At 39.6% G+C, this 27,141-nt stretch overlaps 1 protein-coding gene across 1 annotated transcript; it reads right to left on the minus strand.

Annotated features, from left to right (window-relative positions):
* Nucleotides 1-1,577: 1,577 nt before the first annotated feature.
* kbtbd8 (kelch repeat and BTB (POZ) domain containing 8) lies at nucleotides 1,578-11,087 on the minus strand. Its single transcript, XM_080892270.1, has 5 exons — nucleotides 11,035-11,087; nucleotides 5,139-5,346; nucleotides 4,620-4,926; nucleotides 3,306-4,125; nucleotides 1,578-3,138 (listed from the first exon to the last, which is right to left on the minus strand). Exons 1-5 carry the CDS (start codon nucleotides 11,048-11,050, stop codon nucleotides 2,675-2,677), a joined length of 1,815 nt encoding a protein of 604 aa, XP_080748396.1. The 5' UTR covers nucleotides 11,051-11,087; the 3' UTR covers nucleotides 1,578-2,674.
* Nucleotides 11,088-27,141: the final 16,054 nt, after the last annotated feature.

Consider the following 27,141-nt stretch of genomic DNA (forward strand, 5'->3'; position numbering starts at 1 on the left):
AAGGCCTCAGTCACTTGAAAGTTAAAAATAAACAGAATAAAAATAAAACATTTCACTTTTAATAGTTTTATTTTCAAATTATGTGCAAGGTGAATTTCACAGTTGAGCTCAACAACCACTATAACCTGAAACCCAAAAAAACCAAAAAAAAAACCCAACAGAAAAATAAATGGATTAAAAAGACACAATGGAATAGCACCCATAGGTGATGCATGAAGATGACCAGAACGAGCTGTGTTTGGCCGCACAGGGCAGCCAACTCTTAGGAGAAAGCAGGTTTTATAGCTTTGTGTATTACATGACTGGTGTTTGAAATATGTTGTAACAATGCAGTTACTTCAACTGTAATGCTTAGTTTCAGTGAGATGTTCCAAAGATACTACTGTACTACGGGGTGGAGGGGGGCAAATCAAAATATATCACTCGTGCGGGTAATTTTTTTTTCCCCCTCAACAGAACAGGATTACTCTATTATAACTAAACAGATAATTATGTAAAGAAAAAACAAAACAGCCACTAGAGACAACAAAAAGAAATCACATCTATTTTTCAAGTTATAAAAGAAACTGAAGATAACTTTAAAAAACTGTGCAAGTACAGCAAATCTATAGTACAGTATATTACACATAACAAAAACAACTTAAATACAGTACTGGGTATCAGTAGAAATCCTGAGAGTTCTCCGTTCCTGGTTCGCAAATGGCTGTCTGTGGACAGTCGAGTGAAGCCCAGACCCACTCTGACCCTTTTTCGTGGGAAACATTGTTCAAGCTGGGTTGACTAGAAATCGGGTTAAAGTCAGTCAACAGTGAATCTTCTCTCGGAGAAGTTAATTATATCCTCAAGTCCTTAATGAATGCGACTTTTCCTGTATTAAATGCCAATGTAAATCTCTTAAGATGATTGCTATATGGTTGCTAAAATGTTTTCACTTAATAGGAGGGCACTCCTTGCTTAGATAAAATACACAAGAAATGTGTAGTGCAATGATGAAACAGGAACCTGCGTGAGGAAACTGACGGCACTAAAAATGTCACACTTTGACAGCAAACGCCCTCCAGTGGTGGCGTTCTTCTGTACAAGATTGTCAAAAAAAAAACAAAAAAAACAGAAAAAAGCACCAGCGCCAAAAGTTTGTATCCTCTGTGATGACGTGTAAAGACGGATTCATAGCTTTACGAGGGTGCTTCGTAAAGTTTGCAGTTAAGGACCGCTGAAGTGGCGAGTTATTCAGTGCAACGCTGAGTAAGACTTTTCAGATATTCTTCATCAGGAGGAACAGTTTTTGATTCTGATGCCCCTTTTTTTCTAGCTGCAGGCACATTGGCATCACAAAAGATCTCCACGAAAAATCCGCATCACTTCAGCCAACAGCCAAACAATCGTTATGGGTACTACTGATCTTCGCTAGCAGAGACGAGCACACAAAACAATTAATGCACTTTTAATAAGGTAATACAATGTAATATAGCCTAATCACAGTTCCAAGATTTATTGCTACCACAAAATCCGTTTCCAACTTCCACGACAACTATAGTAAGACCTCAAATGCTCTTTTGGCATTACGAGGAAGGCTATTGGAACCCTTTTTTTCAAGCGTTTAATAACCCGGTGTCAAAGAACAAACTCAGAGCTCAAACTCAGAGCAAACACTTGTTTATATCAACACAACGGCCTGAAATGTCCCTTTGCTCCTAATCAAAAATCTCTGAAGTTTCTGAGGTAAACCTGTTGGTCTGAATGAGCCACTTAGTGTTGCAACAAATTTGACTCCGTCCTTGTTTCTCCAATGTGGAGAGTGAATATTCTAACATTTCACTTAATGGATGCCAACTCAAAGCAGGAAAAAAAAAGTCTGGAAGCCGCACATAGTGTATGTTTGACACACTGACACCTGTGGAGGAAGAGTGGGCAATAAAAAGTTACCATTTAACTTTCAACCTTTAAAAACACTAATGTCAATCACAAGCACACTTCAAATTAAAACTTGCATATGAAATAAACTGAAGAGAGGCATAAACGCAGAACAGGAAAAAAATCCACACAAACCTCAGAGCCAGCAATCTACTAATGACCTAAGGTACTCATCTTACCCGTATGAATATATCGTTTATATGACTATTTGTATATTTCTATATCTATATAGAGTTTCACTTTATGCTGACACATAGCATCCATATCTCCAGAGGCAACACCCTCAGTTCCATGCTTATCATTTGTAAAAATTCATACACACATTAATCAGCCACAACAGTAAAACCATTTACAGATAGCACTAATACAACCCAATCCACAGAGGCCCCACCCTGCAACTCAGGGGTTTTAACGTTGTGGCTGACTGGTGTATTTATGCACCTAACACAAAAATAGAACAACATGGCTCGACAACAAGCAAAAAAAAAAAAAATAGTATAATTGCACTTATGAGTCATTGTACGGTTTTGTTAAACAAGCCTCAGTGTGGGTAGTTGGTGCTTTCTTGAAGAAAAAAAAAATACTGCAATCTTTAAAAGCACCCCCATTTTGATCATTTTAAACCAGAAGTTGAACAACTTAAGACTTAACCAAAAATGGTGCATGTGGTGCAAACCCAAGGTAACACCAGGCACAAGGCAGGCAGGACCACACTATCCCCCCTCTGCCTCAGAGATGGGGTCCACAAAATTCAAATACCTCAAAGCACTTTCTGGAGACACTGTGGATAAAGTTTGGCCACCACGCATTCAAAATGGCGGCCCAAATCCCAGAGGCGATCGGGTGTCTCATAGACTTTGGTCCATACATCTGCCTCATCGTCATACTGGTAAAGGGAGTTCTTCCTGCTAGTGCGAAACACATGCTCCTCCACCATGACTTGTGTAGCTCGTACAAACAGGTGTAGCTTGCCTTGCAGCAGCATGGCCTTGATATACGGGCTTGTGGCTTGGTCAAAGGGTAGATCTTTCTTGCGGCTCCATGTGTTCTTCTCAATGTCGTAGACCTCCACAGTAAAAGTACGCTGGTGGTTTCTGCAGATCCCAGCTATGTAGTAGATGCAGTTTTTATACAAGGCAGCCAGACCCTGACTCCGAGGGACACTCATTGGCGCCAGATGACTCCAATAGTCCTTACGGGGATCATAGCAGAAGAAATATTCACCTGTGCGAAACAAAGAGACAGAGTTATGATCAGATGCATTTAAATGGTTTTCATATGCAGTATGTCTGTTGTATTAATATCACTTTATTTACATATTTTGTACAGATAAAAACAAAAAAAAAAAAAAACATAATTGCATAAGTTCCCCTGAGCACAGAAAGACTCACCTTGGAGGACGTAGATACGGTCTTTGTACTCTACAGCACTGTGAAACTCCATGGCCACTGGCATTGGACTGACTGCAGTCCAACAGTTGTCTCTGGCATCATAGCACTCTACTGATTTTAGTGCATTTCGCCCATCACCTTCATAAACACGGCCTCCCAGTGCATACAGCTTCCCGCAGCAGTGCACAAGCCTGCATCCAATTCGGGCTCTCAGAAGAGGTGCACGTGGAAGCCATCGGTTGCCTGCATGCTCGTACTGCCAGAAGTCACTCTCTGCTCGATGGTCTATGGACACCTCGCTGTTACTCGGACGGTACCCACCAGCAATGTAGATGTCATTTTCTGGGGACACCAAGATGCCAACCTCCCGGAGATCATTAGGTGGTTTGCAGAGTTTGAACACCCTTCCTGTCGCCGTGTCCAGACAAGGCACCGTCTGCTTCTTACCTGAGTGTTTATGAGCAGCATCAAAGCAGATGACCATCTCAGAAGCAGTCATACCCAGGCGCTGTGGACAACCATTTGTGCCAGTGAGGCGAGCTTTGGCCTCAGCAGAGTCTGTTGAAAGGGAGAGGGCGCAAGCAAAGGGGGGAGGTATCCGATTGAGAAAGGCCTCATCCAGCAAGGGCAGACGGATACACTGGGAAAAAACCTCAGCTAGATGAGTTTCACGGCCAGACAGATCATGCTCTAGCCAGCGGACAATGCTCTCATAGACATGCTCTTCCTTTTCCACATTGAGGTCATCATTATTCAAAATGCTGACCAACTGCTCCTTGGTCATCTGGAGGAACTCTTGCTCCCGTGATACACACAAGAACTAAAACAAAAGAAGTTTTAGAGTTTCAGTTCAGACATTACAAAGTTCGATGTCAATGTTGTTGACTGCCACTGTTCCAACAAAAATAAGACATTTGCCAAAAGCAGGAACTGTGTCACATTAAGTCTTTAAGCTCTTGATGAAGACCTGAAAGACTATAAAACAGTACTCTAAATTATTTATCAATTCCCCTGGCCACTAAACAAGGAATACATAAAAGTAGAAAAAGCCATAAACACAAAAAAGAAATAAAAAAAATTATATCAGTCGTCTACCAAATTATCATTACATATTAGTACCAACCAAGAAATTTAACACTCAGTACATCCTTAGTTTTTTGGCAGCCAAATGTCCTGGTCATAAAGAAAGCAGAACTACAAAAGTAGATACCACAACATGTCTAAAAATTGTGGTATAAAATAGCTGAAGGCATTCATTACATCACAGTCCAAAAGTAACGGTTAATAACCAATTTAGGCTTATGTTCAACTGACCTTCTTGCGGATATAATCCTGTGAGCGTTCCCTCAGTTCCTGGTGCCCATATGCATCAGCAAACATAAAGACTCCTATACAGTTCTGAGGGTCAAGTCGGCTGATCATGAACTGGGCACACTGGTCCTGCAGGGCAGGAATCTGGAAAATGCTGGCTGCAGTGAATAGGGCCTGGACATTAGACTCAGAGAGCGAGACCCTGGATGTGTAGGCATAATCTAGGACAAGGTGCATGGATTCAGATTCCACGCCAACAATTCGAACCTCACGCTGACTGCTCTCTGTAAGGCCACTGGTGAACATGGACCTAGAGGAACATTTGAAAAAACACAAATTATTTTATGATTATTATAAATTCTCATCTTAAAAACTGAGAAAGTTTATCAGAAAATCGTATTTTCTAGACAACCTCTAGTCAAAATGACAGTGAAACCAAGAAAGAAAGCAACTAATAAATATTTGTAAACAAACACGTACAAATGAAGGACATAGGCACATATGCAGTGCTGAATTTCCTACCTAAAATATGGGCTGATTGCAGCAAGAACATTTCTGTGGCATGAGAAAGTCTTGCCATGGTCCACTTCTACAACGATGTCTGTGAGCTGTGCTTCATCGTACAAGGCTTTGAGCTGCTGCAGGATGTTACAAGCATGAACAGCATCTACCCCATTGTAGTTGGTGATTGGAAGCGTCCCATTTTGTACTTGTAACAGCTTCCCTACCTCTGAACAAGAGCAGAAACAGAAAAAAATATTATTATCATCTCACTTTAATTTTTTCAGTCAACTCTAAACACATGTATAACTGACATGAAAACACAAAATGCTTCATGTATATACCAAAGAGCCCCAAAAATTAAGGAAATGCTGCAGAAAAAAAAACTGCCTCACAGACACTCTAGATATGCAAGCTCTAGTTTGCTACAAACAAATATCACATGCAGTATGCCAACAAAATATACTGTAAGAGAAGAATAAAGACAGTGCACGAGGTATGAGTATTTAAAGCACTTTAATCTCAGTATCTTTAGTTGTTTTGACGAATGCAAAGTGTCAATTTTGAGAATGAATCAGAAAAGAAAAAAAAACCCAGATCCCTTTGACTGAGTTAGCATAAGACATAGGTCAGGTCAGGTCCAGAGGATGTCTAATGACAGGTACCTGAGGTTACCTGGGGACACAAGATCAGGAGAGTTGTAAACAGGTTGCAAAACCACACATAATCACATAATAATGATAATTACTAAATTCTTTAAACAGTAATACAGCGTACATAGTCAACAGTGCTCTGGTTTAAACACTCATTTATGTAGAAACATTTTTTAAATTAAAAATTAATAGATTATTACAGAAGAAAGGACTTAAATATGATGTTAACATACCTGACAATAGCAGCCACAGCTTCTGATCTGGAGCTACCAATTCTTCTGAAGTTTTTGTTTAGCTGCCAGTGTAGAGCTCTGTACCATTTGCCTATTCAGTTTATACAATGTGCATTTTTAATACTTAACTGCTATATAGTCATTTGGAAGAGCATCAATACCAACAGTACCGTCTTCAGCCCATCCAGCTGACACACAATTTTACAAACCAGCTGCAGACAAGCAGCCATGCTTCCCTCATTAGCGGCTGAACACATGAAAAACGCGAGTATGTCTGTGGTCTGGAGGTATTATAAAGTTGATGACAACAACATTGCCATTGTGAGATATGTAAACTTGGAAAAGCGACCCACTTCAGTACTGGAAAGAACATGCTAATCAGCTTCCCAGTATCGACCTAGTTGCAACCCAGTATCTCATGCCCCCTTTAGCTCTGTGGACAGTGAGAGCCTTTTTAGTGCCGTTGCAAACGTCCTTGATGAGAACAGAAACAGGCTCAAACCTGACAAGGTAGAGATATTAGTTTTCATTAAGAGAAACATACTATATTTTCTGCGAAACTTACTACTGTGATGACAGTAAGAGTTAGGAGTGCAGTTCCTAAAAGCACATTACTGGCTTTGCAAACACTGTGGATCTTTTATTTTTTTATTTGTTTACATGCCTGCCGGATATTTTAAGTTGAGGTGCTATTTGTTTTTATATTAGACTTTTTTTTATATTTACTGTGCACTAAAGTCCATAAGTGAAGAATTTATTTTATTTATTACTTGATTGTTCAAGCTACCTCACAAAAGTGCTGTGTTTGTTAACAGAGCTATTAAATGTTAAAATAAGGTGAATTAAATAAAAAAATGAGGAACATCCAGGATCTGTTTGTTCGCTCTTCTTTATTCTTTTTTTTATGTATTATAGAAGTATCGGATCGGGACTCGGTATAGGTAGACACTTAAAATCAAATGACTCGGACTCTGACTCTATGGCAAAAAAACATGATCGGGACATCCCTAACATGAACAGTAGTTTAATCTTCACAACACTGAACATCTCTTAAGATAAATGTTAAGAGGTAATTTAAGTTCCCATCAGCAACATCAAAGTATTAAACATTTATCATGAATATTAACCTTGTAGCCACACACATCACCACTAACTATTAGCATTTACATAAGAAAGGCACTAGCTGTGCGTTAAGTTATCATTAAGGTAATGGCTAGCGAATATGACTAATAATAAAAAGATAACATTAATGTAGCAGGTAAGCAGCAAATGTAATCAGTCCTGCTCATGTGTAATGTTATAATAGGCAGTGTTAGTTAAAGGTGTCTATATAAAGTGTATATAGGCAGTGTGAAGTGTTTGAACTGTTTCTGCAGCTAGACAGCAACAGCAGCAGTTAGAACCTAGCAGACTAACTCTACTTGATCAGCAACAAAAATATAGTGCCAAGTCAAAAGAAGCAAAGCACAATTTCAGACAATCTTAAAATATCTGTCATATTTTATTGTGGGGTTTTTGCACTAAGTTCAATAATATAGAAACAGTGTTATCATTGATGTTACAGTTTGTATTGTTGTCAGTTTTTTCATTTCATTTTCTTTCTCCACTGGCATTGAAGATGGGATTTTCTTAGACAGTGCTATTGAGTTTGAATTTCTAGTATCATAACTACTCTATAAAGCACACAGCCTCTAACCCACTGCCTAAGAGATTTCAAAATATCTGAATTTCCTTAGTGTTAGAGCTGGGCGATAGAACGATAACGATATGTATCGCGATATAACTTTTACTCGATAGAGAAATTAAGCTATCGCGATAGACCTCGCCGCTCTTGTCCTCAAAAAAAAAAAAAAAAAAAAAAGGTCAGCCAATCCAAATTAAGTAGCACAGAGCCGAACCAATCACAGCCGCAGCGTCACGTCGCGTGACTTGTTACGTACAGCACAAGTGCCAAGCCCCACATGTGTATTTGTTTGGGAAGCAGCCAGCGGGTAATGGAGCCAGCGGGTAATGGAGGAAATGAGTGTGCCGACTAGAAAAATCAACCGAGCATGACCGAAGAGAAAACAGATGATGGTTCCAACGCCGGAGAGATTGTCAAACGGAAGAGCCATAGAAGTTCCGTAGTGTGAAGGTATTTCGGCTATTTCAAGTCTGACAAAAAACAGAGTAGCGTGCACTGTAAATTGTGCCGAAAGCAAGTCTGGAAATACAATAAACTGGTGCATGCGTCACACTGTGCGCCACGTTATTGTTTCGGTGAAATGAATTTCTACAATACTGTTACTGTTAATTCTACTCTCTGCAGTGTTTAAATGCTTACATATACACACAGTTACTGTCCGTCCACACATACGACTCGGTTCTGCTTCTATGCCCCAGCTTTGTTTACTTTTTCCCACCGAGGCTTCTAGACTTCTGATTGGCCAACATTTCTGCACGGTTAGGAATCTAGCGCCACCTGCTGCTTTGGCATGTTCATAGCAGCGTTTTCCTTCATTTCTGCCTTTATGTGTGGACGGGATTATTTTTTAAAACGAAAACGGAAAATCTCCGTTTTCAAAAATACCCGTGTACGTGTGGACGTAGCCTCAGTCTCTGACTGGAAGCGCTAATTCGTCATTCGGCTTTTGTCAGACTAAAGTAACTGTTAAAACTGTTTGAAAAGCTCAGCTATACAACAAGGAGAGATTGAGAATTTCCTTTTAGTTCTCAGTTTATTTGATATTGACAAAAGTTAGTCAGTTTTGTCTGTTCTTCTGTAAAACAAACTAAGATTTATTTTTAGAATTAATATTTTGTTTCTAAGTGGAATTGACAATTTAGTCTGTTTTGTTTGTTCTATTTTGAAACTTAAACGCTTTAGCGGCTGCCTTTTGTGTAGTTTGCAATATTTGCCTTTATTTATCTGAAAAAGTCTCATGTTCCTTAAGTACATCTACCCTGTTGAACTTATTATGGGAAATAAATATTTAAATAAAAACAAGCTGCTGATTATTTCACATTTTACTTGTGAGCAACGGCACATTTAAATCTTACAAATATAGTTATTTGGCTTATATCGTGATAGATATCGTTATCGCCTGAAATGAAAAAAAAACATATCGTGATATGAAAAAATCTCATATCGCCCAGCTCTACTTAGTGTAGATGACTAGAGTGTAAATACAAGAGTTTCTGTGATTTTACTCAATCCCTATGTTTCACAAACTTTTAAGCAACACTTACTTGGAGATTATTTTAGACATTGTAGGTAAATATTGTTACTTTTCTAACATAAAAATCTTCAAAAGAAATACAAAACCTTCTAATTATTTTATATTATAAAGCAATTTCCAGCTGCTCCCTTGTCACAGGGGGCCACCAAAGTGGGTAGCTTCACATGTTTCTAAGCTGGATGCCCTTCCGGCCCCCAAGGGGATTTATGCCTCCTTCTGGGATTAAACTGAGGATCTTTTACTTGTGCTATGATATACATGATATGATATACAGTTTTATTTTGGATTTTAAAGACATTCAAATATATAAGGAAATAAACTCAAATGACAAAGAAATGTGCATTACATGAAATAAAAATTAATCAAAGCCCAAACTGGAGTACAAAGAAGTATGCACATGCTTATGCGTACCCCATGTTCAACACTGCCAATTTAGCAGGATCATCATTGTGGTACCCTCATATACATGCATACACTTGACCCACATTCATATTAGCATAAATATGAACCAATACATCTTTATACAAACATTAATTACATATTATTTTAAAAAAAAAGTCAACTGAATAAAGCTTGAACATTGCAGTTGTTCCATAAATGAAAATACAAAAAACAGCAAAACTGAGGGATAGTTTTTGTTAGGTAAATCTCTAAACCACTATACTATGGAGCCACACATTCTTTTTATAGTGTAATAACATAAATAAAGTGTGGAGTGTGTGAAAACCTGATGACCAAATTTTAAGGATGTATGCCACCTGGATTAAAGGTCCAGATATAATGACTGATACAGCTGTATAAATATAACTATTTCCTGCGCTATATTTGCTTGTTTCTAAACTTGTACCGAGAGATTGTTCCCTTTCTCTTATACTGAATGAAAGCAGCAGGACAATACATGAGCCTAGAAACTCGTGAGTACAGCAGTGCTGCCCTTATAAGCGTACACAAAGTGAACGTCTTTCTTATCACATGTGTTATATCAAGTTATAAAAGTGGCACACCAACTTTATGACTGCTGTAAAGCTTCACTTTGACTTATACGGTATACAAACTTACAACAAATGTCTCGGGTTGTGCAATGCTGACAGGACAAAGACTCTCGGTGGGTAAATAGAAAACTACTATCACACCAGGTGGTAGCTAGCTTGCTAACATCTCTCATCGCTGCCCTGTGCCTGCAGTAACGGTCTGGTTAGCTAATAAGACTGAAAACAAACTTGAAGAATAGACACTAATGAAGAGCGACGCTGTACACAACTTCGCCTGAATGCTCGTGTTTCATAAAATACAGTAATGCTCGCGGTTGGCTTAGCTAGTTGAGGAGCAAGCTTAACTTTTAGCAGACAGCTAGACACCAAGCTAATGCTAGCAAAGCTTTCTTTGACACAACATTGCGAGATATAAATGGCGACAAAAATCTGAAGTGTTTTAAGTGTTGACGTCTTCATCTTATAGAAGCATAAGAGTGTGTAGCGCAATGTCTAGTGTATTCGTTTGATGACTATAGCCATTACTACAACTTGTCTAACCTTTGTCTCTTGTCATAAACAAGTGTTTACACAGTCAGCTGTGGCAGCGAGCTAACCGGCCGAAAGTTAGCCACACAGCTAACGTTAGCTACATAGCCGGGCTAACGACAGCCAACAGTTTTGAGGAGTCGTTTAGAACCTGACCTTATTTAATGAAACTGCAACATGTCAAGACCCCTTCGTTTAATCTGTAAAGCTACGCCTGGTGAACACATAAACTTACATATTCTAACTTTAAAAAGCAATATTTAAGTACACAAAACAATGAAGATTTTGCTAACCTCCACTGGCAGCCATTCTCTCCAGTCTGTCTCAGAGCAGACCGACAGAAACGTCAAATGAGTGCAGAGCGGAGCCCCGGAAACAAGGAACAGCCAATCGCAAGAGGAGAACGGATCTCAGAGCCAATCATTTTCCTTTTTTCTGAAATAGGAAAAAGTTAATACTGCATGGATAAATTACACACAGGGCACTCGGTTAGAGCCAACCAAAAGAAGTCAAATCAGCAGTATCTAAACAGGTGCATCCAAAGCAGAGGTTGTTTTCATATATTGGTGGGAACAGTGGAGGTAGCCATAAGTTCACCTGCAGGCAAAAGGCTAACTGCACATGGGGATAAACACATTACAGTAGCGTCTTATTCTACAATGTACAACATGCTTTTTTGGTTTGCAGAAGAGTGCTGATATTGATTTATAGCGCTGAAATGAAAGCTATTTAGACTTTATATAAATAGTGCAACATGAACGCTGAAAAAATAGATGAGTATTTTTTCAGTGTAATATAATAAGAAAAAACATTGCATGCCATATAAAAATATTGTACGCATCAATTATATTATATCGACATAGATTAATATTGCTGGAAAATATATTTTTAAATAGCAAAGATAATAATGCATTTTACTATAACAAGTGTAGGCAAAAGACTCCACATTCTTGACAACCATGTGGTGACACATGTTAAGAGCCATAACCAAGATGTTTTGTGGATTGTGGCATCCTTGCATTTAGCCAGCAGGATGGACACATTTATGTTATGTTCCAATGCAGATCTTGTAGTAACATATGCCATAGGAGGCAAATGTTCAAATCAGCGTGACAGCGTATATTTTGAAGGTTAATCAACATTCATTGTGACTGCATGCCTAATTCTAGACATATGATCTGTTTCTAGTACTTCAATATCTTGGGGGAAAAGTCTAAACACCAATGAAACACCCTACAATCCAGTGTTGCATTACCTTTATTGTCTTAATAAATAGTAAATCTGCTGTTAAATTGCATGTCAGTGATGGGGGCCACACGACTTTGTTAGTAGATAATCCCTTGCACCTCACATGCAACCCTATGTAAAATACATTATCAGTAACAAATACTTTGTTACTGTACAGAGCAGTATCTGTACTTAACATAAGGTTTGTTTCTGACCAGCTTTTTTACTTCCTTCGTTTTTAGACAAATATCTCCTTTCTACTCCTTACATTTTCATTACTTGTTTATTACTGTAGGTTAAAGACATTTGTGGGCAGTTATTATTTCATGTCACTGCACACCTTCAAGTTGATTTGAATCTGAACAGAGGGAACAATAACACACAGAAGACAATTTCTGGTGTATCTATCACCAGTTATCAGGATTTGTGATATGGTAACTATAAAATAAAGAAATGTCCTGTTTTGCAAGTTCCCTTATGATCTGCAGCATAGCACCTACTCTGTGTTTGATACTTAATCAATCTAATCCAGTCCTTTGTGGCCACTTAAAATATGTTTATAGAGCTGTGATGTTAAACAAATTTCCCACGTGTGGGACTAATAAAGGTTATCTTATCTTATCTTATCTTATCTTATATTTGTTGCCATTTCTGCTGCCCTCTTTTTCCTCTTACCTGGATACGTAAAGGATATTTAAAAGTCAAAAATTGATTGCAAATTCTACTTTGTGATACGAATAATCTTTCATTGATTTCAAATGCAGATTTCAAACAGGTAAACAAATATAAAAAACACACACAAACTGTCTTTCTGTGCAGTTTCTAACTAAATGTATAGTTGCTGTAACTTCACTCACAGATGGAGATGGGGTTGAAAGAAAGACACGACAGGAGAAGAAGAAGAGATTGTTATTAAAGGGTAAGACTGCTCAGTGACATTTGATAGTCTAGAAGGTTAAAGCTTCTGTAATGTGCCATTTTTTGGATGTTGGATCTATACCTGATGTGCTGCTGGATTTCTATTTCATATTGTGAAATATCTTGCAAAACAAAGTGAAGTGTACCTTATCCAAGAGTAGCAGAAATCCAATTAAATTTAAGGCGATGATGCTGATTATACCAGCTTGATACTGCTGGTAGCTGCGGCAACATAACATATTTTTATGTCTGGTTAAATTGACAAAAGCAGTGAATCTCAGAGCAGCAACAACATAAGTCAGCATCACAAGTCACAGCCTGTACACAAACTGTACAGGCGCTCACAATGCCAATCTTAGGAACCTGCTGACTCACTTTAACCTGTGACTGTACAAATTTTTCTGTTCAATGCATTTTTAAAAAATTCTCTTGGTTTTTCTCTGCTTATGTTCAGCATACATTGATTTGATTCATTAGAATTAGAATTTTAGTTGAAATACTTCCCATGTATTAATATTATTTTATTAATATGACACAAGGTTTAGTCTGCTTTGCAGAGAAAAACACCTGGTAGAAACGTCCTCAAAGAGCTACTTTTTACTTTTACATTCGAGTACATTTCAGTGTCTATACTTTACTGAAGTGACAAATATTTGTACTTTTGCTACCTCTGTACGTAAGTTAACATTCATGTTAAATTATCTTATTTTACCAATTTTGGGAAGGTGCTCCTGCTGCTGGCCTGGATTGAGCCAAAGACTGATTGTATCCTCTGTGAAATCCCTGGTTCACGCCAAGGCCATATGCTTCCATGTGTGAAACCTTCTAAAATAATGACTTCTATTTATGGTTAACCTGCCTTTGCCTTATGTGCTGTCTCTTGGCCTCAGTGAAATGATGCCGACCATTCTTGTTACTGTGTGTACGTGTTCTAAGCACAGTTTAGAGCTCAGTACTCAGTATTTCTCATGTATTTAAATAGCCAAGAAACATGGCTGCCGGGTCAGAGAAACAGGTGCTCACGATGTCACAAAAGCATGATGATGAAATGGCTTCAGGTTATTGCCACAGTTGTCCTCATACACCGCACTCAGTCAGTAACTGCAGAGTCCCAACACCTTGTAAATGATGCTCTAGGAACTTCTTCAAGATCTTTATCTGTCCTGAAAATGTTCTCCAGCTATTTTTTTGAGCATGTCCTTCGTGGTTGCCAGGTGCTGAAGAACTTGCAGGAAAGCTAACTGTATGTGAAACAGTGGAAATGTTGTGCTGTCGGTCAGTTACTACATCACACCTTGGGAGCAGGTAATTGTTAGGTTGAGGTTCATGAGCTTCATCTCCTCCAAAAAACACCACCACTGCCCTGTAGACATCCAACCAGCTAATGAAGGCTGCTCCCCTACACCCTGAGGTGCAGGCAGGACTCTCCCAACACTCAACCACTAACTAAAAGCTACATCTTTGCTCATTTTACTTTCTTTTCATTTGCTTTCTGAGAGCAGAAGGTCCTTCAGTGGGTCCACCTCTCATTGCTCTAAGGCCAGACACACAAACCCATACCTCAGCAGCCTGCTCTCATCGCACCCCCCACTCGCTGACCCATTTTTACCCTTTGACATTTCCTGCTCACACATGGTCACATGTACTTTGTTCCCACTCTCCATCTCATCTTCACTCCTATAACTTTGAGTGCTGAAAGGCTGTGAAAGGCTGGAAGAAAACTACATACAGATTCATGGATAGGTTATCTTACCATTTCCTAGTCTGCATGCAGTACACATTCACATCTGAATGCCACTTGAGTTCAAGACATACATTTCAAGCACTTTGACACATTGAAAAATACATTGTCATTGTCAGATTCTGTACATTGTCTTCTTTTAGATGTGGTCATTGAGCTTAACATTGAGGGAAAGAAGGCCCTTTTCACTTTCTTACTACTCTTGTCCAGTCGTCTATCAGCCTGTTCTGTCTGTGTCCCTTTTTTTTTCAGTTCGCCCCTCCTTCCCATCTCCACCTCATTCAGGTTGTAGAGAGGATCACAATCACAGTCTCCGTCAGACATCTGCTTTCTCTTCTTCACCAGCATCAGTGGCTAGACTCCAGGGGAGCCCTTCACCTATCGCTATCAAAATAGTTCAGTTCTCCTCGTTCGTATACCTGTAATACATTTGTTCTGCTTTCATCCAAATAATATCTCCTTATTGAAATTCACATTTCTCAGTTTAACACATCAAACGAGCCTTATCGCAGCGCTTCATTTCTGCAGGACACACGTGTTAGAGCAACAGGACTGTGTTGCTTGAATGGCTTGGCAAACTATGTGTACTGTGGTTGATGTTTTTAAAGTGGGGTAAATTGAGTTTTAATTCAGTCTGGCATGTTTACGCTTATCCTTGAAAAACCAGGTGAAGGTTTGATTAGCAATGACAGTAGATGAAAAATGTCTTCGTGCCATAGCAAGTTATATATATATATATATATATATATATATATATATATATATATATATATATATATATATATATTTACACTTGAATTTTATTTAATATGTGTTTATCTATACTTTTGTTGTCTAATTGGCATGTTTTTTTATTATTAAATCACTTTAAAATAGTGATTTTCTATGAGAAAGATGGGTATATTTGTTGCCACAATCCTATCCTTCTCTGTTTGTATTCACCCCACACACACACACACACACACACACACACACACACACACACACACACACACACACACACACACACACACACACCACCACCACCCCCCACCCACTTTCCACCTCATTTTTTAATCAGATAAATGAGGCTTGATGGCAGAAAATAAAACAAACGTTCAGCCTCACGCTGAGATTTAAGTCTCTATTAATTTATAATGTTGGCCAATTTTTAAGCCTTTTAATTCCAACATTGTGTTAAAGGGTTCAGATCGATACTGTGGCATTACTTACTGATTTATGGCTAAGGGTGCTGTGTTAACATAAACCAAAATAAATATGTTCTTGGGGAAACAACCATTTTTCTCCTGCAAATAAAGTCAAACTTGACTATTTCATTGCACTCTCTATTATTATGTTGATTACATCTTTCATGCTCTTCTCATGCTGTCAGCAATAATGAGGCAAAGCCCTGGGTGGCCGTGGCAGTTGATAATTTGCTGTCTGTCTGAGCTGAGATGGGACTTTGCTGCAGTGGGTCATTTGGCATTCATGTGACAGCACCTGCAACCTCAAAAGAAATAGAGTAATTACTCTGTACTGAAAACTGTGATTGCCATGTAATCCCCATAATTGACATACTGTCTTTTAATCACTACTGCTTTTATGAATGGATTTACGCCCCCAATAGCGTAGTGGTTAACACAAGCGAACAGTCACTGGTTTGATTCTAGTCAGAGATACAAATCCTATTTGGAGTTGTGCCAGTGCAAAATGCTGACAAATCAAACATCAGAACGACCGGTTGTGGCAAGGGAGGAGTTGAAAGTAACCTTTACTAGTAAATTTATAAGAAAATCTCTCTTTTATGATTATTGCTGAAAGTTCAACAGAAATTGTATCAGTTAATTAAAGCAAATAATTAACCTTCAGTCTGTGGGAAGTGACATTTCAAATCCTTCCATTCTCTGGTTTTAACCTTTGAATAAAAAGACCCCAAAAACCTCTCTTCGAAACGTTTTGCTATCATTTAAGTAACTTTAAGTGATACTATAGCTTCACTCAGCATTTCCATATAAGCTGACACTTCAGCTTATATGAAGTGTCGGCTTATATGGAAGTACTGTGTTAGTACTCCTATCACTGTTGGCCTTGCCAACTTATTTTATTTTATTTTATTTACAACTTTTTTCATATTTTCATGATTCTGTTAATAAATGACAAACTGGTAATTTATGAACCTGCAGTTAACCTGCAATTAAATGATAATTAATGTTGTTGACTAACAGAAATTATTTTGGAAACTAACTGTAAAACATGGCACGGATGCTAAAGGCCCTCTTAGAAGAAGAAGACTTGACACGTTAATGATGACATCACTGGGTTTGATCCCTTTTTGCCTTCAGAACTGCTTTAAACCATCATGGCATTCATTCAATCAGGTTCCTCTAAACATTCTCAGAGATTTTAGTCCATGATGACATGATAGCATCACACAGTTACAGTAGAGTAGTCTGCCACACACGCATGTTTTGAATCTTTTTTTCCACTACATCGCATTGATCGATCCTCTATTGGAATTTGAGTCCAGTGAACTGATGGCGATGCTGAAGAAACCAGTTTCAGATGACTTTACCGTTGTGACATGGTGTGTTATCCTGGTAGAAGCAGCCACCAGAAGATTGTACACTGTGGCCATAATGGAATGGATATGGTCAGCAACAACACTTAGACCAGGCCTTGTTTCTCCACTCCTTCATGGTCTGGTTTTTGTGGCCACATGCAAATTCCAGCCACAGCTGACAAGGGCAGCACCTGGTGCGGTCTTCTGCTGCTGTAGCCGATCTGATTGAAGGTTCAGCCTATTGTGCATTCTGGATTGCATGGTTGTAAAAAGTATTTGAATTAAGGTTGTTGTTCTGATCTCTGACCTCAACAGGGCAGTTTCACACAGACAGCGGATGCTCAATGCTCACTGAATATTTTCTCTTGTAAACCCTGTTCAAAGCCACTTAAATCACCGTTCTTTCCCATTCTGATGCCCGGCTGAATTCCAGCATGTCATCTTGATTTTGTCTACATATCTAAATGCACTGAACTGTTGCTATTAGACATTTGTGTTAAAGAGCAGTTGAACAGATGTACCAAGTAAAGTTTGAGTGTAGCGTCTTTCTCTTTCAGTTGTAACGTTTAGCATTAAAACTGAATTTGTTTTCCAGAGAGTTTAGCATTTTCTAGGCAATGCAGAGTGTTTGTACAGTCACACATTTTCGATCATCCCTGAAATTGAGCAATGAGAAGGTGAGCTGCCGTCTCTTAGCTTAACTTTGAGAATTTCCATGGGTGGCGTGTAGGTAAGATTGCTCTATATTTGCCATGCAGTACAAATCAAATATTCAGGGAATTTAAAAGAAGGGGAAACACATGAATCTTACAGTTGTTTCATTACAAACCAAAACTGCTGACCTGAATCATTATTCACATCCACTGTGGATGTGATTTTGATATCAGACCTTTGATGTGTATAATTTTTTTGATAAAAATAGTTCTACACAGAAACCATACAGTCAAAACCGACATTATTAAACACTAGTTAACAGTACTCCTGCATGGATTAACCTCCGAGCATTCTTTTCATACAGCTTATGATTGGTAGGTAGGACTTTGTTCCAGTGCCGTCATCAGTGCTGTGCAGGCTGGAAATGCACCCTAATGCTGCGTAACACTGTAAAATGACAGAAGAGGAGACAAATAAAAGTACAACTGCAATCTTAGCAATCGATTTCACATTTTTTTTCCAATTTCTTTCCATTCAGCCACAGTGCAGCTTGTGAAATTGGGCCCGGCTACTGTTGAATCAGAGGAAAAAGGCTTCCTGGGTTTGCAGTTATTTGATGATAGCTCTCGTTTCTGATTACCTCCACCGCCCGCCCATAGATGTCCTTTTTGGATACATTGAAACTGTTCACCCGCTACTCTTTCGACTTTCTCCCCATCTTGTGCAGCATTTTCTGGTAACAGCACTCTTAACAATGCACACTATATTATTATAGTGTGCATTTACAACACGGCACAGATTATGCCCAGCAAATGACAGTAAAGGAGGTGTTTCAAGGGAATACACAGGGTTACAACTGTTTTTTCTGTCTCATGCTTATCAACTATCTGCTGGTTCTAAGTGAGGTAAATGCACATATCTGAGTTTATTATATCAGCAGTTAATCATGTTAGCAAGTGTCTATAGAATTTGTCAACAATTTGGGGAGGATTAAATTGCAGAACAAACAAAAAGGAGACAAGATGGAATGCATGAGGAAGATGAGGCAGGGGGTGTAATTGCAGTTTAAATGTGTGTTTTTGTCAGAAATGGAGGTAATGGGTTATTATATCCCTCTGGAGGCCTGCAGTGGAAAATGCCTGCAGATGTTGTGAAGGGCCATGGGCTCCCCCACCACGCCACTCAGGAGGAGACAAATAGGAGCACAATGGGAGGCTGCTGTAAATACAGAGTTGGAGGTCCGTCTCCATCTTTATAAAGTCCCTTTCTTCCTCTTTTTCTCAGACTTTCTTTCTCAGCAATCCCCACCTGAGTAGCTGATGAGCAGATGGTCTGAGTTTCCCCAAAAGCACCTTAATTTCCAAACAATCCCACTATAGCAACTCAAAGTGCTGACAGAGATCTTTGTTAATGGTTGTTGTTTAGCGGTGTAACTTCTAGCTTAGATGTTTTCTAGGTTTCATTTCAGACCTTTTATTATAGCACAGTAATGCAGTAGAAGATGACTGTTGGTAACACTTTAGCGTCCCAAACATAGACTGTATATAAATGATATACGTAGCCTCTTTATCTGACAAAATGAAGCCAATGCAGCATTCAATTTAATGGTCAGCAGTAAATATTTTCCTAATGCCCTAATCAGACGCTAATTTTAAATGTTTTTCACTACATTTTCTTAATTTTGGTGCCCAGCAGGGTGTGCAGTAGGACTACCGTGCAATTGAGAAGTTGCATGAGCCTCGTTTGTTCAGTTAAGTCCATAGCGCCTTCATAACAGTTAGAAAATACAAAATGCTCAGCTCAAGGTTTAGGAGCAATCACTGTGTCTTTACACTCACCAACCACTTTGTTAATTACATGTAGCTAGTACTGGATTGGACCCAGTTTTGCATTCAGAACTTCCTTAATTCCTCATTGCATGGATTCAACAAGGTGCTGGAAATAATCCTCAGAGACTTTGGGCCATAGTTAAATGATAATGGCACACGGTTATTGAAGATTTTTTGGCTGCACATCCATGCTGTGAATCTCCCAGAAAGGTTTTCTATTGGATTAAGATCTGTGACTCTGGAGGCCATTTGAGTGCAATGAACTAATTATCATCTTTAAGAAACTAGTTTGAGATGATTTGAGGTTGATGGCATGGTGCCCGCTGGAAGCAGCCATCAGAAGATGGGTACATTGTGATCATAAAGTGATGGAGATAGACAGCAACAATACTTGGGTAGGCTGTGGTGTTTGAATGATGGTACCAAGGGGCTCAAAATGTGCCAAAAATGTACACCACCACTGGCCTGAACTGTTGATGGATGGATCCATGCTTTCATGTTGTTTGTTGGTTGTAATGAGTGGTTATTTAAGTTATTGTTGTTTTACTCAAAGCAGTCATTTTGGTCATTCTCTTCTGACCTCTGGCATCAAGTAGGCACTTTCACCCAGAGAACTGCCGGTGGATCGTTTCTCTTTGTTGGAACATTTTCTGTAAACACCAGAGATGGTTGTGTGGGGGAATCCCACATCCCACCAGATCAGCAGTTTTATGAAATACTAAGACCCATCTGCCACCATCAACCACTGCTATGTTTAAACTCACTTTAGTTTGAACTTCAGCAGGTCATTTAGATCATGTCTACATGCCTAAATGCACTGAGTTTCTACCATGTGATTTCCTGATTAGATAGTTATTCTAATGAGCATTTGAACAAGTAATGTATTAAACTGGCTGGTGGATCTATTTACTATATGCAGTCCTTGGTCAAATCAACTCAAGCGCCATATACCAGTTTTGAGCAGGTTATGCATCAGACAATGTATTTCCCTTAAGCATTAAAATCTGTGAATCCTCAAGTTGAATGAGGCTGTGTTTCCACTTGGTCCTGGACTAAGAAAGTATTATTGTTGTTATTATTCTTAGTGTTATTAGATTTTTTACACTTAAGCTTCTGTATGGTATATAGCTATGAGAGATAACTTGTTTCATTTTGTTCCCAGTCTCTGTACTTTCTTCTAATACCTTGTTTTGCAGACAGAAATCAGTCTGGTATCAGTCTTTTTCAACTGTCAACAATAAAGCAAATATGCTTATTCCCCAAAATGTCAGACTTTTCTCTTGTTTGGCTGAAGATTGTTTGGTCTACTTTATTTGCAGCACAGAGTTTAAAGGTCCAAGAGAAGTATTTTATATAATTCAAAACAACATAGACACTGAATTCCTCAAAATTGAGTTCATTTGAGGAGAGATCAGATTGTACAAATATCAAAGTCTTTTGGAAGCTGCCTGAATATTATCCAGTCTGTTGCAAACACAGTGGGCAGCCTTATCCTGTGGTGATATTAACCATTCATGCTTTCATCTTTCATAGCTATAAGATGGAAAGAAAATCCTCAGTTTAGCAGAGACGAGCCCTAGAAGGATAGGTCTTTTTTTGTGTGCGTGTGTTGCTGCTGCGGCGGAAATGTAACGGAGCTAATAACGCCGGATCAAAAGCATTCTGATCTAGTTGCCAAAAGCCACGGGGCCTAGTAGGCAGCCGAGGTTTGCGCTGCTCCAACTTTGGGGACAGTTTCAATGGGCTGCTCCTGGGTGACCGTGCATTGTCTGCCCTTCAAGTTGGAAAAGCAAACAAATAAGGCTATGCTGCCTCCCGCTGTGAGGTCGACTCATTTGTTCCACTTGTCCGGCTGATGGATTTGGTTTTTTAAAATTTGGCTTTTTTTAGCCTCCTGCTAATTAGTTAAGGGAAAAAACACGCACTCCACACATTTCGTCCAATTTGACTAGCCTCTTTTTTTTTCTCCTTCTAAATCGCCCTCCTGTGATCATCTTCACAGACTGTGCATCCACAGCATGGTTGCACTCGGTCTATGAATTAGGCAGAGCCTGAGTGTCCTGGAGGCTCTAGTCACCCTGTAGGAGGGTCTATGAGCGGTAACAGATTAGGCGGGGCTCCCTGGTGTGTACTGCCATGCGCCCATGTGTGAATACTCTGTCTGTCATCAGCAGTAAGGCAGTGGCATGGGTGGATCTATCAGCAAATCCGACTTGCATGGAGAAAATTCTTAGGTCCTGGCAGAAAAGGCTGGGATGGGCTTTTTCCCCCCCTCTCTCCCACTTTCCTTTTACATTATTTCAGGCCCCAGGAGAGTATTCTCCATCATGTCAATGTAATGTAGCACACAGAGGCAATCATGCAGCCTCTCTGGCCTCGAGGCTGCCTGCTCAGAGGAGAAAATGCAGCTTTAGCACTTAATCATCTCACCAGTACCTGGTGCACCAGTCTATGAGAAGGTTTTCCACACAATATGAAAGCAGATCGTTAATGGTGGCTGTGTTGTTGCGTAGTCCCCAATGGTTAAGGGGCTTCTCCATTGACACCCCCCCCTACACACACACACACACACACACATAGTTGAAGATCAGTGAATACTCAGACCTATGCGTATGTTGGCCCAAACCATGCGGAAAAACACCACAGCTGGGCGCCAATGTTACATGCAGACACCTGCTGAAACATTTGGATTCATGACTCCCGTCTCCTCACTGAGGAGCGCACTGCAATCAGAGTCATTCTAGTGTGATCAATGCCACACCGCTGAGGAAGACCATGCATGCTGAAGCAGTGATGTGGGGCTTTATTGATATTGCCTTGCATGCATACCAGACATTGGTGTTTCAGAGCTGCACGTATCACATTTGATAGGAAGTGGATCCGATACTGCCTTAATGTGCTGGTCACACTGGTTGGGAAGGCCAATGACAAGAAGGGAAAAAAAGCGTATGTGTGTACATGTATAGAAATGAACAGAGCAGTGTGTGTATTATCAAGTGATTGATCGGCTACACGCATGGCTCCAAGGGAAGACATAGGGAGAGGTCAAACAAGACTGTTCCAAATAGACCTGTCGGAATGAGCCTCGGGGAGGCCTAACTGGTTAGACAAGGGCAATACTTTTTTACCACAAGTGCCCTTGTTTTACTGTGCACGGGCTGGACAAGCCCATGTATTATTCACTGGTCTCACTGGGTGATAAATGGGAGGCCTCCATTCTAAGCAATGGAATATTCACACCAGTGCTTATCTCTTTTAATCCCATGACTGCAGGCCAAGTCACTGAATTAGTGGGCAAGGCATAACAGTGCCATTTAAACTGCAGGGGCAAGGTTGTTTAACTAGGAGCTATTTCCAAAAGCTCTTTTTTGATGAATACGTCTGGCGGCGTTAGCTAGTGTTCTTTTTAGGACGTACAGTATTTAAAAAGAACACGTGTTTTTATGCTTTGGAATAAATCACAATTATGCCCGTGCACTGTATATTACCTGTAGCAGTTTGTTTACCATCTGTGCGCTCATTTATTTCCCTTCCCCTCTGTGTTTTATCTACAACATAAAACCAAAGAATACACATATCTGCCAGCACGTGGTTATTTTTATTAAACTATTGCTAACACCAGCAACCGTATGGCAATATTTTAATGACCAACTCGTGTCATCTCATAGAACTCGCAGTGATGAGTTTCTTTTATTTGGGGCTATAAAAAGATAATTAAAAAAACTTCACACTCTTATGTCTGTATATAAGAACATGATGTTTGGGGGTCTGTAAATGTACAAATAATAAGGAAGAGAATGAAAGCTTTATTGATCCATTAAGGAAACTCTCTCCATGTATAGAGTGAGTTTATATAAATCTATATATAAGTGAGTGCCTTGATCGGAACAGGATTATTAACCTACGGTGTTATTGATGGTGGGAGGAACCAGAGCTCCCAGAGGGGTTCTGCACTCAAATGGGAGAACGTACAACAACTCCAAATCTCTGGCCAAGTTCGAACCCATTTGTGTTTCTTTTCCCTCCGCACATAATTTATTTGAACCAATTTGATTTTATGTTCATATCAGGAGCTTAATACACATTCAGATCCTTTTACTTACAGAATAAGATTATTCTTTGCTTAACTTCATAGAAAAGATGCTTGCACAAACAAATAAAGGCCTCAGATACAAAAAAGAAGTTGTTTAGTCAAAGGATAGCATTTTGCAAGGGATACTGTAACATTTCAATCTCTATCTAAGGAAGGAAAAGAAGCCAGTCAAAGGCTAAAAGCAAACTCTTGTACAAACTCTTGCTTTAACCAGTCTCAATCTAGGTTGTTTCTGATTTAAATGCATGACCTGTTTATTCACAGGGCCAGTGGCGCAATGGATAACGCGTCTGACTACGGATCAGAAGATTCTAGGTTCGACTCCTGGCTGGCTCGAAGTGTGTTTTTGACACCTGATTTGAAGGAGGAGGTGGAATAATCAGGATATGAAGAAAGAAAGAGGTTAGTTTAGGTTAGGGATAGAGATTAAAAGGAGCTAACAAGTGGAGAGCACTACTTAAAGCTGACAACAGTGATGGACAAAAGATAGATGAAGAGTGAAACTTTCAATAACAAGGGTTATTTCCTCACATGTAGAAACTACAGAGGAAACAGTTGAGGAACCACACCATGCAGATATGGTAAAAGAGTGAGCATTATTAAGGCATCATGCAAAAAAAAGAGAGCACACTTGTTTTGTGCTGATGGAGAAGGTCAGAAAGAGCTTCACTATTTCTTCATGTTTCTAGAAAAAGGATATGATAAGAAGGCAGAAGAGGGACTGTGGTACTGCATAGAAACAGGAGGTGGGTGCAGGGCAGGGAGGGACAGAGCGAGACTGATGTCATCAGTACATCAGTTTGTAAGTGGCATTTTAAATGTTCACATTACAACTTGCAAGATGTGATTAGTGGCATACCACAAGTTATTTTATTAGCATCTGCACTGTAGACCTACCTTAACTTTACCTTACATTACCTTAGAGCTAATATAGCTACTATATAAAAAAAATAATCAATGTACTGTTCAACAAACTACTTCCTGTCTTGCTAAAAAAAATCCCAATAACTCCATGCAGCCCTGCCATGGTCATATTTCAGCAGTTTGGAAGAAGCTGGATCCTGTAGTCCAACTACACCGCCAGCCTTTGTTTTCCCTGCACAGAAACTGGATGTCTGCCACGGAGCTTTCTAGAATACTAATGACAGTGGTTAGCGAGTCAAAGTTACTGACCTGAGGTGCCGAGATAGAGCACAGAGCAAGGAGTGGTGGAGCTGAAGCTCAGCCATAATAAGACTGGAAATGTCATAGTTTATTACCTCTGGTGTGGATTGCACTCCACAGGTTGTGGCTGATAGCGAACTCCACTCATTCCCTATTCATCCTGCTGTATGGATTAAGGGTGGATGATGACGGGGGGAATCTCGACAGTCAGTGCAGACGGGGAAAATGTTTTGCATTCTTTCTCCCCTGTTGGAAACATGTCTGAAAGGCATGCTGTAGTTAGTGTTGGACTCCAGATGAAGCTCTGCTTAGTGGATTGGCAGAGAAGGAGCACCTGAACAGCCTCTGGAAGCAGCGTGTCTGGGTTTTTTGGTTGTTGTTGTTTGTTTTTTTTTACTTCTTCATCCCATTGTTCACCTGCCCTTTTTTCTCGTGTTATGTTTTTGTTTGTTTCATTTTGGAACTAACCATGTTTCTGGCAGCCCATTTCTCCCATTTGCTCTGCCCATCATCTCCCAACTTTTCCAGTTTCATTTTAATTCTGTTCCACCCTCTTCCTTCTCTCTCTATCGCCTTGTCTCTCTGCAGGTGGGGAGGCTTGGAAGAAAAAAAACCTGAAAGAAAAAATGAAAGAAAGGCGGCTATGCTTCTTTTATGCCCCTCGTGCCTTTCCTCGAACAAGGCGAGGGTTAGACTTGTCAGGCAATTAATGTACCTGCACATGGCTACATGGATTGGAGGATAACCCCCCCCCCACACACACACACACACACACACACACACACACACACACACACACTCCTTCATTTGTATCAGGGTTAGAGTAATTACCCCCCGTGCAGCTAATCTATTTCTGCAGCTACTGATTCATCTTCTGCATCTTCTCAATCTGTTTGAGGTGGTCTCGCATATTTAATCTTTTTTTTTTCCAAAAGTCACTTTTTATTCAGTTTTTTTAAATCACTGATTGCAAAATCTTTGATTTCCAGCATGAATTTCAGCCGCTCTAAGAGTTTAGCTGAAGCCCGGGCTTTAATCCTTACCGTACATCAACCACTTGGTAATAATCCATGCGCAGAGATTCATGCATTAATGCAACAAGGTATAAATATTAATCATAAAACACAAATTAACATTGAAGCAGATTATAGATAAAAGCAGCCGTGGGAAGAAATGAGGGGTGAAACTTTTTTAAGTCGGAAAACTTTTGAAATTTTACAGAAAAAAGTAAATCCGCACAAAAAGAAGTGAACAACAATGCAATGCTTCACACACGCTGCTCAAGTGTAAAATTAAAACATTTATTATGTCGGTGCGTCTCTTTTTTTCCCCTCCTATCACGCGATTCCTATCTTCACAACATCGAGTGACTCCTGAATTTGTGTGTCTGTATAACATTGTTCCCCTAAAAATGCTTTTTAGAAGGTTTAAATTGAACAGCTACTGAGTACACACGTTTCCAAGATAATATCCAAAGTCCAAATGCTGCCTATTTTTTGTGGAAGAGCAACATTGCCATCTATCACTGAGAAACAGTAATGCAGCACACACAGGAAATAAAAGAGTTGCATGTAAGCTGTTCAAAGTTGGGTTTTTTCTGATGTCTATGAAAACCTCAAAGCGTCCAACTAACCTTTTAATATTTCTCCTGCACAAACGACACTGTTTTTATCTTACCTGTCTGTATTCTATAGCACAAAAACCTTAAACATCACTGTTACAACAGCACGAGGAAGCTAGATAAGCCAAAATAATGAACAGACAACAACAACAAAGGGGTTCATCTACACCAAACTCCTATCCCTCTGTGTGCAGTTCTGCTACGGTGGCCTCAGATGAGAATACTCCACGTTCAGTGTGAGATTTATTCATTCCATTTACTTCCAGGTGTTTTATTTTCATGGGATGAGGTGATGCTGCACATTGGTCCTGTCCTAAAAGTCCCACCAATGGCTTGTGTGGATGTGATTTCATTTATCCCGACTAATTCACTGAAGGGTTCGGGTTATTTAGTGGCCTGCCAGTGTGAGAGACCACAAATGAAGATGGCCAGAGTGCTTTTATTTGGTGCTGTGTTTGCAGTGGTGGCATCATTGCGTGATGTGCGACTTTTTTCCCCTTCTTTTTATTAGCATGCAAATGTATAAAGCACATCCATGTACAAAGACACCGTCGTCACCACTGGCAGAGATAGTTTCTTTCCTAACCATAATTTCATGCATAATGTCACAG

The sequence above is a fragment of the Rhamphochromis sp. 'chilingali' genome, assembly GCF_963969265.1.
Source record: "Rhamphochromis sp. 'chilingali' genome assembly, chromosome: 9".
In the NCBI taxonomy this organism is placed as follows: domain Eukaryota; kingdom Metazoa; phylum Chordata; class Actinopteri; order Cichliformes; family Cichlidae; genus Rhamphochromis; species Rhamphochromis sp. 'chilingali'.